General features: G+C 48.4%; 1 protein-coding gene across 2 annotated transcripts in view; it reads left to right on the top strand.

The window, feature by feature from the left end:
* Positions 1-12,619, top strand: part of LOC138488866 (neurabin-2-like) — a 1,321,710-nt gene that overhangs the window by 389,344 nt on the left and 919,747 nt on the right. For both annotated transcript variants that reach the window (XM_069616225.1, XM_069616224.1), the window contains exon 7: positions 11,335-11,472. In XM_069616225.1, coding sequence (XP_069472326.1) covers positions 11,335-11,472 — 138 coding nt within the window. The remainder of the gene's footprint in view (positions 1-11,334; positions 11,473-12,619) is intronic.

The following is a 12,619-nucleotide window of genomic DNA, read 5'->3' as shown; positions in this document are numbered from 1 at the left end:
CGGTCTCGAGCGCTTTACTGATAACCACCATATCACACTACTACGCTTACTCTCTCCTATACGCCACCACTCAACTAGAACACAGCGATACTATGACACATTCGGTATAGCTGTTCTCATACTAACACCCGCCACAAACTCCTCCTAATTAAACATAGCTAGCTGAGCACACACCGCTAGGTTATGCGTCTCCTCAGGCCTACCGCAGCCAGAAATCAGTCTGGGTGTCTACCCTCCAGAATGAACACATCCAACTGACCTCCCCACCACCACACCTACCTCTAAGAAGCAGCTATCATGCAACTGCCACACCGGCCGCACACACATCCGGTGCACCCACGCCCCTTATGACTCTCTCTACTGAATTGAGGGCGTTCAACCTACCAGCGCTTTGAGATCATACCAATGATACATAAGGTGCTATATAAATGCCAAGTAACATAACATTACACACACACACACTTACACACTTACGCACACGCACACACCCCCCCCCCCCCGCGACTTATCCACCTTCCTTCCTTTTATACCACAAAAGACAGCAAGAGAAAATATACAAAAATTAATTGACTACCATCCAGGCCCATTCCTTATAGCGAGCCACTACGTAATACCACTTATTGCTTTTATCGTCATAAGAAGAATGTGTGGTACTACCTTCTCAACCTGTTTATAGCGGCTGGGGATCCCTTTCCTTCTCTTTCCATTATAAAAAGTAGAAAAACAGAAATACCTGACAATTTCAATACATGACCCACTTTTTATCCAATCTACTCAACACATCACCTGAAATCCAATTTAACCTATCCACTCTTATGCCTCATCACCAAAAGTCCTACTCTATACTTGATCACTAATACTACATCAGCAAAAGTCCTATGCCGTAATACATCACCAAGTCCTTATTCCATTGACCTCGTACATCCCCATAATATCTTTCACATCCCCATAATATCTTTCACATCACCACATCACATCCATGTTCCCATTTTGTTTTGACCTGCAAGAGTATACTCGCGTGTGCGTTGTTCACTTGAGTTTCCCTCTGTTGCGAAGTCCCCATGCCTGTTGTTCTGGAGCCACGCCCTGCTTCAGTGAGCAGAAAGCATTTCTTTTAAAATGGCTTCTACTCTTGCCATACAAGGGATGCTGCAGAGTCTCCAGTGTTGCATGGCCAGATTCAGTTTGGGACAAGCTACATAACATGGAATACTTTGTCGCTTTTGTGTAGCATAATTTACTATGTTATAAACATTCATACATAAACACATCTTCCCGCCATTATCTCAACACTTAACTCCATAAAATTATGTATTATCTGGTCCAGCATTTCTCATAAAAAGCACTTGTTTTCCTAGTACAGTTTGTTTTTTTTAGTCTCCATTGGCTTGTGATTGACAGGAACAGCTGCTGAGTTACCTTGTGCTATCTGCCAGTCAGCCTGTAGTCTATATTAAGCACAGCTTGAAATCACTGTGTGCTTTCAGCAAAGCTAGCTACAATTTACCAGTTTTACAAATCTATATCCATCTAAATAATTGTTTGCGCATTATATTTCAATTCTAACTATATTTATTTAGTGACTGGCCACACCGCTGTGATTATTTTTGCATGAAAAAAGCTTTCTCTTTGCTAAAGGGCTTAGAAATCTTGCCTCATTGTAAAGCGCTTTAGGGGTGCAGGAAGGCACTAGCCAACGGCGCTAGCTCCTCCCCAACACCCCATAAGGTAGAGTCTAAAACGCCTAAGGCTCCAAACTATACTGAAACATTCCTTTTCAACAGTAGTCCACATAAGTTCTCTACCCTTGAGTTGTCTACTGATGAATATGATCGGATGTTCCCTCCCTTTGTCATCTAACTGGGACAAGACTGCTCCAATTCAGGTGTCGCAGGCATTCGTCTGGACGATAAAGGGTTTACTGTAATTTGGTGTTCACAAGACAGGTGCCCTACACAGACTTTCTTTCAAGCCAACAAAGGCCCTCTGACAGTCTTCTGTCCAATTAACCTTCCTTGTTTATTTGGGTGAAGTCAGAGCTGTCAGAGAGGCAGCTATGGTTCCGTAGTGCGCAATGAAGTTGCGATATGTACATCCTGTACTTTACTGGGGAGAGGTTGGATTTGGCCCCTTCCTACCTAATGACCAAGATATGTGACTTTCCCCTGAGCTATCTGGCACTTGATGGCCTTGATAGTGAGGTTAGCCCTTTTCAAGGCCTGCAACACTTTATCCAAGTGAGTCAAATGCTCCTCCCAAGTGGAACTGTAGACGGCAATGTCTAAATAGGCTGAGTGCATGATTGACTAAACGTTGGAAAGTGGCAGGTGCATTCTTCAACCCAAAAGGTGCATGACTCTAAACTGGTAGAGTTCCTCAGGTGTTGAAAATGCAGTCTTTTCCTTGCATGGTCCTTCAGAGCTACTTGCCAATAGCCTCAGGTAATGTCAAACGTGCTCACAAATTCGGCCGCACCTATAGTGTCCACGAGCTCATCAGCCCTGGGAATGGGTGCGCGTCAGTTTTGGTGATGGCATTGACTCCCCTGTAGTACACACAGAACCTCCAATCATTGTTACCGGCCTGGGAACTTACCTTGGGTACAAGGACCAATGGACTGGACCAGGGACTGGTTGAGGTTTCAATAACACCCAGATCCAACATGTTGGCGACCTCTGCCTGGATTTGGTTCTTCAGTGTCTGACATCCTGTAGCATCTGCTTTTGACAGGTACGCTGTCACCAGTGTCAATTTTGTGCATGCACCATGGAGTGAGGCTTGGTGTCGGCGAGAACAGAGGCGCATACTGCTGGAGCAAAGCCCGGCAGGCCCTCTGCTACGCTGGAGTCAGATCTGGAGAGAGGTGCACTCCCTCCACAGAGCCATCCTGAGGGTTGCTATGCAGCAGATCAGGAAGGGGCTCACTATCATCCTCTTCTTGCTCTGAAGCCAGCAAGAGACATGAGACTTCCGCTGGCCTATGGGAAAGGCTTGAGCCTGTTGACGTGGAATACCTGAGGGGCTTCCCCAGAGACTCCCATGTCAACCAGATAATTGACTTCCCCCATCTTTCAGATTATCCTGAAGGGTCCAGTCCACTTATCTGCGAAAGCTCGAGGCTTGGTAGGCTCCATCACAAGGATCTCCTGTCCTGGAGTCCAATCCACTTGCAAGGCTTTAAGGTCATGCCAGTATTTGTTAAATTCCTGGCTTGCCTTAAGGTTCGCTGTCGCTTGGCCCATCATCTGTCATCCTCCGTCTGAGGCCTAACAGAGTCCCCCACCTTCTTGGCAGGACCTGGATGGGTGGCTTCCAAGTCTTCTCTGATCAGGGCAAGGGGGCCACCTCACAGGATGTCCAAAGAGTAACTCAAAGGGGCTGAAATCAACACCCTCTTGAGGTACCTCTCTCTAAGCAAACAGCAGGCAGGGCAGGAGGAGATCCCATTTTCTCCTTGGGGGCTCTTCCAAAGCACCCAGCATGCCTTTGAGAGTGCTGTTAAATCTCTCAAGTAGACCTTTGGTCCTGGGTGGTAAGAGGTGGAGAACTTGTAGGTAACTCTGCACTCTTTCCAAACCTCCTTAGGGAATCCAACTTGGGTGAAAATGCCCAGGAGAGCCCTGGCACCCACCTTGGCAGCAACAGTCCGAAGGGGTATAGCCTCAGGGTATCTGGTGGCATGATCTTCGAAGATAAGGATGAACCGATGTCCACCTGAAGTGGGAGGGTCAAAGGGGCCGACAATGTCGATGCCCGCCCTCTCAAACGGTGTGCCAACCACCGGCAATGGCTGCAGTGGGGCAATGACACTGCCTCCAGTCTTGCCAGACAACTGACAAGTTGGACAGGTCCTGCAGTGGGACTCCACTTCTACTCCCATCCGAAGCCAGTAGAAATGGGCAGAGAGCCTCTGCTTAGTCTTCTTGGTGCCAAGATGACCAGCCAAGGGCACCTCATGCGCCAACTGCAGTAAGAAGGGCCTGTAAACCTGGGGTACCTCCAACCTCTTGAGGGCACCAGGTTCAGGCTTAGTGGGCTCACTGACAAGGAGCTCACCCTCCCAATATATCCGGAAGGTCCTAGGCATTTCTCCCTCTGCCTGGGCCGGGGCCTGTTTCCTCAGACCCTCGAGAGAGATTGAGAGTGGCACTCTCTGACCCTTACAGAAGTCCGCCCGGGAGGGTCCCCCTTCAGCCAACAGGCATTGAAGGTCGGGTGGGCCTCCAGGTTGAGCACCTCTACCACAGGATGGTCTTCTGCCGTTTGGGTTTACCACGGGACTCAGCACGTCCGGGGCATGAATCCCAATTGGTGCTGCAGGACCAGCACGAGGAGAAGGAGCCCCCGTCACAGAGATGGCCGCCTTGTTCCTCCTCCTTGCCTTAGGCCCCGCCTTTGCTTGGGTACCTGACTCTCATTGAGACCCGGTGTCGCCTGTGACTGCAGCAGCAGTCATGGGGAGACCATCAGAGATCAACTCCAACTCTACTAGATTGTTGCCTAACAAAATCTTAGCAGGGACATGGTCCTGAATCAGGACAGGAAGCTTTGCTGTCTTGCCTCCAATCATGAGTGTGACTAAGGCCACAGGCGATAATTTGGGAGGCCCGCCAGCTAACCTGGTGGTTTTCAGAGGAGCACCTGCATAGTCCTCTGGCTTGAGCAGGGTTCTGTCCACCACTGCTATGCTCTCCCCAGAGTGTCTCAAACCAGTAGAAACCTGGCCATTCAAGAGGACACTTCTTAAAAACCTATGGCTGTTCTGTGGGATTGTCACCAGTATTTCTGCGTACTGGTCCCAGGCCCCAAGGGACACTAGGGAAATCTCTAGAGGAGCACCAAATGTGATTCTTGTAGAGGAGGGGAGGACAGTGGCATGGGCTAAGGGTAGGTCAGCTGACAGCCTGGACTCAAAGTGCCTTACCTTTACACTTGGGGTCATCCTTCTTGTGGTCCAGAGCCCCACAGTCCCAACAAGTGCCAGGAATGCGGGGTATGGTACTGGTATCACTGGGAGCCTGCTTAACAGCAGGTGGACCACTACTCTTACCCACACCCACATAAGACTTATCCCCACTAGAATTTTGGATCTTAGGAGAGAAAGGTTTTGGTTTACTCGACTGTGACTGCTTCTGGGACTCCTCAGCATTCTGAGAGGTCCCCTTTTCTTTGTCCTTGTCCTTCCCAATGGAGTCCTTAGGGGCTACCCAGTGGGAGACCCACTTGTCAGTCAACCTGGCTAGCTTAAAGGGATGTGAAATGTTCTGGTCAGTAACATACTGGCGCAGCTCTGGTGAACAGGATTCAGAAAAATGCTCAAAAAACAAAAGGTGGGACAATTCATATGTGCAGCACTCAACCAGTCCACCCAAGACACATTCTCTCTTTTCTTAAATTCCCTGACCCCTTTAAGGCATTGGGCATGTGTCTTGCCAAACCTGGCAATCAAAGCAGACTTCATGCACTCATACTGACCTCTTTCTTCCACACTCAGTTTCAGAATACAGTCATATCCAGTCTGAGGCACTCTGCTTAACAAACACTTGGCCCAATCTCTTATCAGCATCATGGATTCCACAAGCCATCTCAAATGCTTCAATCCATTGGAGTATATCAGAACCCTCTGCATACACATTAACCAAATCTTTCATAAACTTGGTGGCTGGGGACCTGACACTCAACTGGTTTCGCTGAAGTCTCCACTCTAGCTTTCTCTAGCTGGATTCTCTGACATTCAGTGTCCTTGTTTTTGAGTATCACCTGCTGTGCCAACTCCTCTTTTTTTAAGTTCAGCTTCAGTTTTCAACTTTCTATATTCAAAGGCCAATGTCATCCTTAATAATTCAAGTTCCAAGGAATTCCCTGAAGATGCATTGCTGGAGGTCGGAACAGAGGCAGTAGAAGTGGGGCATTCCCATAACCAGAGTCAATAACAACCCCACGGACAGGGGCCTCAATGGCTGCACCTCCTCCCGCCCCCTTCAAGAGCTTCACAATCAGTCAGCTGCCCTGGTGGACTACCAATCAGCTCAGCCGTGCACGTATCTTCAAAGTGTAACTCCCTGGCTTCACAAGCACTCTAGCGAGCCTCTAAGCTCATCCTAGTTAATTTACCATTTGCAATAGATTCCATTGCTTGCAATGTAGTTATCTTGTACACAACGAAACCTCAATTCAACAAAGTGTAGATATTTGTAAGTGGCAAGGTTACACACTGATTCTTAAAACCATTAGTATCCCACTGCTGTCACCAGTGTAAAGACGGGAGGGGCGTGTCTGTACTCCGGCTCTCTATATGGCAGAGTGGAAGCACAGAGTACCCCAGCCAAGATTTTCAATAGGGTAGCTATGGATGAGCAATCAAGGCTTAAGCTCTCAGGAGGTGATGAAGGCTGGTACAGTGTAGTCTCCAAGCACCCACAAATGAATGTCCACACACTGTTTGTGTAAACAGTTCTTTTTGTAAATAAGGTTTCTATTATATACACAATCACAATAACGCACTTTGTGCACGAGTTCATCTAAAATGGTAAATATATACAGTTTCTATGTGGTACCACAATTACTCTTTGATTCCATTAAAATGCATTAACTGTACTCTGTTCAGATGTCATACAAATCAGTTAATAAAGTGAATCAATAATAGACATAGGAGGAAAGCAGGTTGGTTAAAACAATAGGGACCCTGTTACCTAGACACAGTTCTGTGTGTGGACACCCCACCCCAGGCAACCTGTAAAAAAAGATATACCAGCCCAGTCCATATATTGTTTCTATGAGTCTTATTTCCTTCTAAAATAGTTCTACCATACCAATGTACCTGGAATAGCAGAGTTCGATGTCAGGTCGTCGATGGATCCTTCTTGAGTGGCTCCCTTTAAGGCAGGAGCCACCGATCTTCGAGATCCCTCGAAGAATTGGTGAACAACGGCGTCGAGACAGCAGCTCTGGTCCTGGCGGTTCTCGTCGACAATCAGTCATGGACGTCCTGCGAAGAGGAGGTATGCGGTGCACCTAGACAGTAGTTGGTTACCGCAAAGAGTCACTGAAGGACTTTTGCCCAGCAAGGGCGTCTGGTCGTCCGGCATCTCTGTGGTCTTTGGGTGGCGGGAAACCCACCGGCGGATGCTCCTCGGCATGTCGGCGGCCTTGACTTTCTCCGGGACAATGCGGTCGACGATGACGAGAGAGTCCTTGGATTCAAATTTCTTAATCAATGGAGCGTTGCGGCTCCGGTCGTCGGCGGCTCGGCATCAAGCGGTTCCTGCTTCTGGGCAACACTCCTTCAACGGGGCTCCATCGGTCATAGCAAACATGCAAACCCTGGTTGACGACGGTGGATGGCTGTCCGGCGCTTCTTTGTTCTCCTCGGCGGTCTTCCAGGGTGCTTCGGCAAAGATTAGCGGTGCACGATGGTCCATCGTAGCTCAGGGAGAGGTCTCCTAGCCAGGGCCTCTCTTGGATCAGTTACGACAGCACAGAAGCTTTCGGATTGCTGTGATGGTTACAGCAGTCAACCTTCTTCTTCGGGCTCGGCTTCGAGATTAAGCATCAGTTTCAACTTCAGCTTCTGAACGATTTCTAGCAGTGAGGGGCCCCCCAGATTGTCTCTCATTCACTCTGCTCGGTCACACTCGGGCATCCAATCGCTCAGAAGGGCATTCAGCAGTCAGGCAGCCAATCAGGCTGACGGTGCATTCAGGCCAATCTCCTCCCTCTCAGACACTCGCAACAAGGAATGTGTATTGGGACAAGTACCCAGCCATTCAGCACGCCACACTGCATTCATACCAGTTTCGGGCATGGCTGTGTCAGTCTTTGTGTAACATACCAGAAACTAGACAACCATAACAAGAAGTGCATATTGGCCACACACTCCATTCACCCAGGTCCCACCCCAACGATGTACCCACAACATAGTCACTGTGAAGGCTCCAGCTAGTCTGGCCTGGACTTCCCCACAATAGCACATATGGAACTTCCACCGAACAGCCAGTCAGGTGGAAGGAACATAGTGAGGGTTTGAAGGAACATAGTGAGGGTTTTCCAGGACTTTGGGAAAAACAAGGTAACGGGCAATAGAAAGCAAGAGGCCACAGGGGCCATCTTGCCTCCCATCGGGAATCAACTGATTCCAATGGCAGGGCCTGGGTATCTCAAAATGGAGGATGCTCGGGGCACCTGTCAAATTCAGCATGGATCTGCCACCAGCCCATTCTCTGCTCTGTGGGCCACACACAGGTGCCCAAAAACATACACTAGTGGTACAGGGTTGTACCACCACCCATGGGTGCCATAAGGGTATCTCAAGGGTCTGTACATCAAACCAAAAAGAGGAAGAGCTGCACTGCAAGGGGTCCCACATGGATTCCTGTGGAGAAAATAACCCAGAACATACACGAACAAGGACTACAGAACGAGGACAGGGAGGTCCTGTCCCTCCAATGCATTTCCAGCATCACAGAAACCCCCATCTGTACCTGACTACTTTTTCCGTCAACCACTTAGTCAGAGGCAAGCACATTCTTCTCTTTGCGAGAGTGAAGGCAGACAGGTCCTGAAAAATTGTGATTCTTGCCGATCCGATGGTCACGGGGCCTTGCCTTCTCCAGTATTTTGAGCTTCTTGGGGTAACTGGAACCTCGCCAGGACTAATTTACGGTCTCTGCCTGTACCACCGACTCTGTGCACTCTTTCAATTCTCAACTCGTCTATCGATGTCTTTGAACACGAGTTTTGTGATTGTCATGAATCTTTCTCCTGAGTTCCCTTTCCGTTTCTCCATCCGTCGCCGGTAAAAATCTAAGGTTGTTTAAGGTTGTTTCTCAGTTTGTGGTTCTCGAAGTCCTCCATCTTAAGAACCGTCTCTGACTCCTTCCTTTCAATTTCGCCCATTCTCACATCAATTTGAGTCTCGAGGGTGTGAAGGGACGATTGATTGTATTCTGTCTGCAGTCTCTCCTCCATTTTGTCTAGCCGCACATTGATCTTGTCCACTTTACCCCCTATGTCGACCCTCATACCTCGGATCTCGTCCATTAGTGATGCTACATCTCGCTTATTGGTCAACGAGTCCTCACCTTCCGACGCCATGCCCTTCACTGCAATGTGCCCCGTAAGATCTGGCCAGTCCGGGTATGCAAATTCAGCAAGCTTGAACTTAAGTTCCATATGCTGTGGCACCAGAGTGGAGACACAGGAATGTCCAAGCCCTCCTTGCCACCAACACTAGGGCAAACCTCTCCTTAATGTGACCCGCCAGGTCCAGACTTCTCTCCAACCGAGGAGGAGGGGCGGTATCCCCCACTTACGACAAGGCAGGCACAAGCCCATGAGTTGAGAGCCCACACCTTCTGCACGGTCCTTCTAGTAGGGGGCCGAGCATGTCCTCTGCTGATTGGCCCAGGGGGGTGTTTCGGGGATGGCAGTGGACTATTGCTTATGGTCTGTCTCCTGTTCAAACCCTCAACAGCCTCTCGGTGTGTGGGGAGGCAGGCATACAAGCCCCAAGTCTGGGGGCCCACACCTCCTGGGCCCTGTACGTTATGGGTGAGCTATTGCAGTGCTTCAGTACCCCCCTACCCCCCTTGTGCCCAAATGTCTGTGGTGGAGCTCAGGTGCTCCAGATTGCCCCTCCTGGGCCCTTGCACGCTTCCAATCAGGCCGCTGCCCTCACAGCAGAGCAGCTGCTGGCTGGCTCCTACCTTGTGGTTGCTGTTCTTGCACAGCGCAGTCCTCCGGTCCACCCGCCTCCTGGACACAGTCCCTCAGCGCGCACCACATGGAGACACCAGCCTCCAAGTTCCTCGCCTTCTTGACTGTCCCCGTGCTGGGAGCAGCGAAGGGGCGGGGGTGGGAAAAGGCCCTCGAACATTGCCTGCTGCTCCGTCCGAGCTCTCGCCTCGTCCCACGGGCCCGCCTGATGGTGACTGCACTTTAGCTTTTCCCCCGCTCCCTGAGGAGCAGCAGATCTCAGGCAGTGTGCGGCCGATTGCCTCAATTTTTGGAGCCAGGCACGTCTCGGGGCTCCCTGGTCTGGGATCTCATGACACACCTTATGGGGGGGGGGGAGCTGGAGGGGCACACTCACTGCGTTGGGGTCTGGATGACTGAGACGTAAGCTTAAGCTACCTCCATCCGCGCCCCCTGGTAGCCAGTTGGCATCTGTTTTTGAGGGCATAACAAGATCTTCATGTGGGGTGAGCAGCAGTGGAAGTAGGACGGTAGTCGGCTCTCTGTTGTCCAATGAGACTCTGCATCATGAATCAATTTGTTGATTCTTACAGCAAACCCATTATTGGACATCACAATCTAAAGATTGTATTTAATTAGTGGACATTCTGGAGTCTTGATGTCAAAAGGTGTCTGGTAACCTTCATGTCCTTGAGTGGATGGGTAAGTACATTAATTGTAAAAAGGCTGTTAATTCTGACTCTATCCATTAGATGGCATAATCATGCAAAGTGTCTGGATTTGAAAAATCTATTGAAGCTTTAAGATGTTGTTAACCTTAGAGAACGGAAGGGCCCGACAGGAGTCTTGAATATAACAGAGGCAGCATCGCTGAGAGATGTAAAGTATATGCCGGTCAGCCAATGTTGGATGTATATGGAGAGTAGAGGGGGGCTTTTACGTGGCCCAAAGGAACATTGCACAGCCTTTGGTTAAACCCATGCCCCAGGCTTTGGATTTGGGGTATCCCTACAAAATATCCCCACCAACAATATCGCCTTACATATGGCCGTATGTCTCGCCATAGGGGATCATTTTGTGGGGGATAATTTGTGGAAGCAGGGGTTGCGGGGGTGTCCCCCGCACATTTTAAAATAATGCAGAGGTTGCGGGTCCATATTGCTGCAAAAATATTTTTGCGGGGATATTAACACATGGAACCGGATCTGGTCTGTCAGTAAATCTCCTAGCCTTCAGAAACCCTGCAATGTTGTATGTGGACCCTTAAATGCCCATCTCGATCAACATTTCCTGAGTGCTGGTAGCAAGGCGAAGACACCTCTATTTTCTCCACTGTCCCGTCTTGTCCTGACTCATCTGGCCAAAATCAGGAATGCGTCCCTCTTGCCTAACTGTGAAATCCCACTGACTCCACTCCTCATCTTTCTCCTTATCTCCAGAATATGAAGCAATTGTAAAGTAGCATGTTCTGAAATGCCAGTAAATAAACACATTTCTTGTCACCACTAGGTTTCTCAAACCTGAAAATGTCAAGAGCAGTGGGCCTGCTGGCTTGGTGTGCTTGCGGTCCTTATCAATTTTGTGAAGTGACTTGTGTGCATCTACTTTTCTTTTTAAATCTTATGTTTCTGTGTTTATTAGGATGATGATTTTGATGACGAGGAAGATGCTCTTGAAAATGATGAACACTCTGTTGAAGTATTTTATCTTTCTGAAAATGAAGATCTAAATATCCCACAGGATATGGATTCTACACAATTTGCACTTAAATTTAAAGAGGTAATTTATTTTGTAGTTTTAAAGAATGTACAACATGTTTCGCCTTTCAATTCCAATCTTTTCTTTGGTGTCGACAGAAATTTGTCGAAGGAATTCTGCCATGGTTTTTGACCCAATGCGCAACCATAGTGGGAGTAACACCCTACCCTGCTCCTGTTTCCAGGGTAGTTCTCAGACAGCATTTATCATGATTATCTCCCCTACAGGACAGCAGCATTTTGAAAATGTCCTGGAGAATGCAGAATTGAATGCACAAGATTAATTTCTGTAAACGAGACTCCCATCTTTGCACGCTCACACTCCCTCGCACACACTTGCAATTGTTTTAGCGGAGGATGGGTGTGCCCTAATTTTTATGTTGGGTGGGTAGCAGTAAACCACCCAAAACAGTATTTAGAGGCCCAACTAGTGTTGAAACAACACTGTAGTATCTTTCTGGATAACAAATGGATGAATTTATTAAACATATAGACTGCACAGAAAAGGTTAATCTTTTGACTGCCTGCCTGCGTTAGGAAAAATGTTCTTTTTGTAGCCTTGCCTCCAGTGATTTCAATGGAACCCCCAAAATGTTGCTACAATTTTGATACGCTTTACTTTCCTTGCTTTGCTTATCTGTTTGGGGGCACTAGTCTGTCCCTACAGCTACCAGTGCAGGAGGACTGTCTCCATGTGCAAGATTCCTTGTTTTTATACTGCACACATCACCTTGCAGTGAGTTACATTGGCAGTACTTTCACACTTCTGCGACTTTAATGTGTCAAGACCGGCTCGTCGGAGCAAATATTTTTCTTCTGTTATTTTCATGTGTACTGCTTATTTATTTGTTTTTCTTTTTTAAACACAATTCCATTTTGAGTACCATATACTTCAAATGGCCATGGCACGCACTTTTCCACCTGTCCTTTGGCAACCTTGTCCTTTGGCCTTGTTACTGCCCTCTTAGATCAGGAAACGCCATATGAGGAGAGACATTTGCCAGGCAAGGCTGCGGTGTGAGCATCTGCCCCAATCCATGCCGGTGCCAGGGTTATATCTGTTGCTGGGCTGATTTAGGGCAAGATACTGCCCACGATTGGACAGCCTTTGCGAGTTTGAATTGTCTAGATAGTTACGGAAACTTTGGCTCGAATTTGGGAGAAAAGGA

Source organism: Ambystoma mexicanum, chromosome 9, assembly GCF_040938575.1.
Source record: "Ambystoma mexicanum isolate Mex_15411 chromosome 9, UKY_AmexF1_1, whole genome shotgun sequence".
Classification (NCBI taxonomy): domain Eukaryota; kingdom Metazoa; phylum Chordata; class Amphibia; order Caudata; family Ambystomatidae; genus Ambystoma; species Ambystoma mexicanum.
This window is presented reverse-complemented; position numbering and strand designations above follow the sequence as displayed.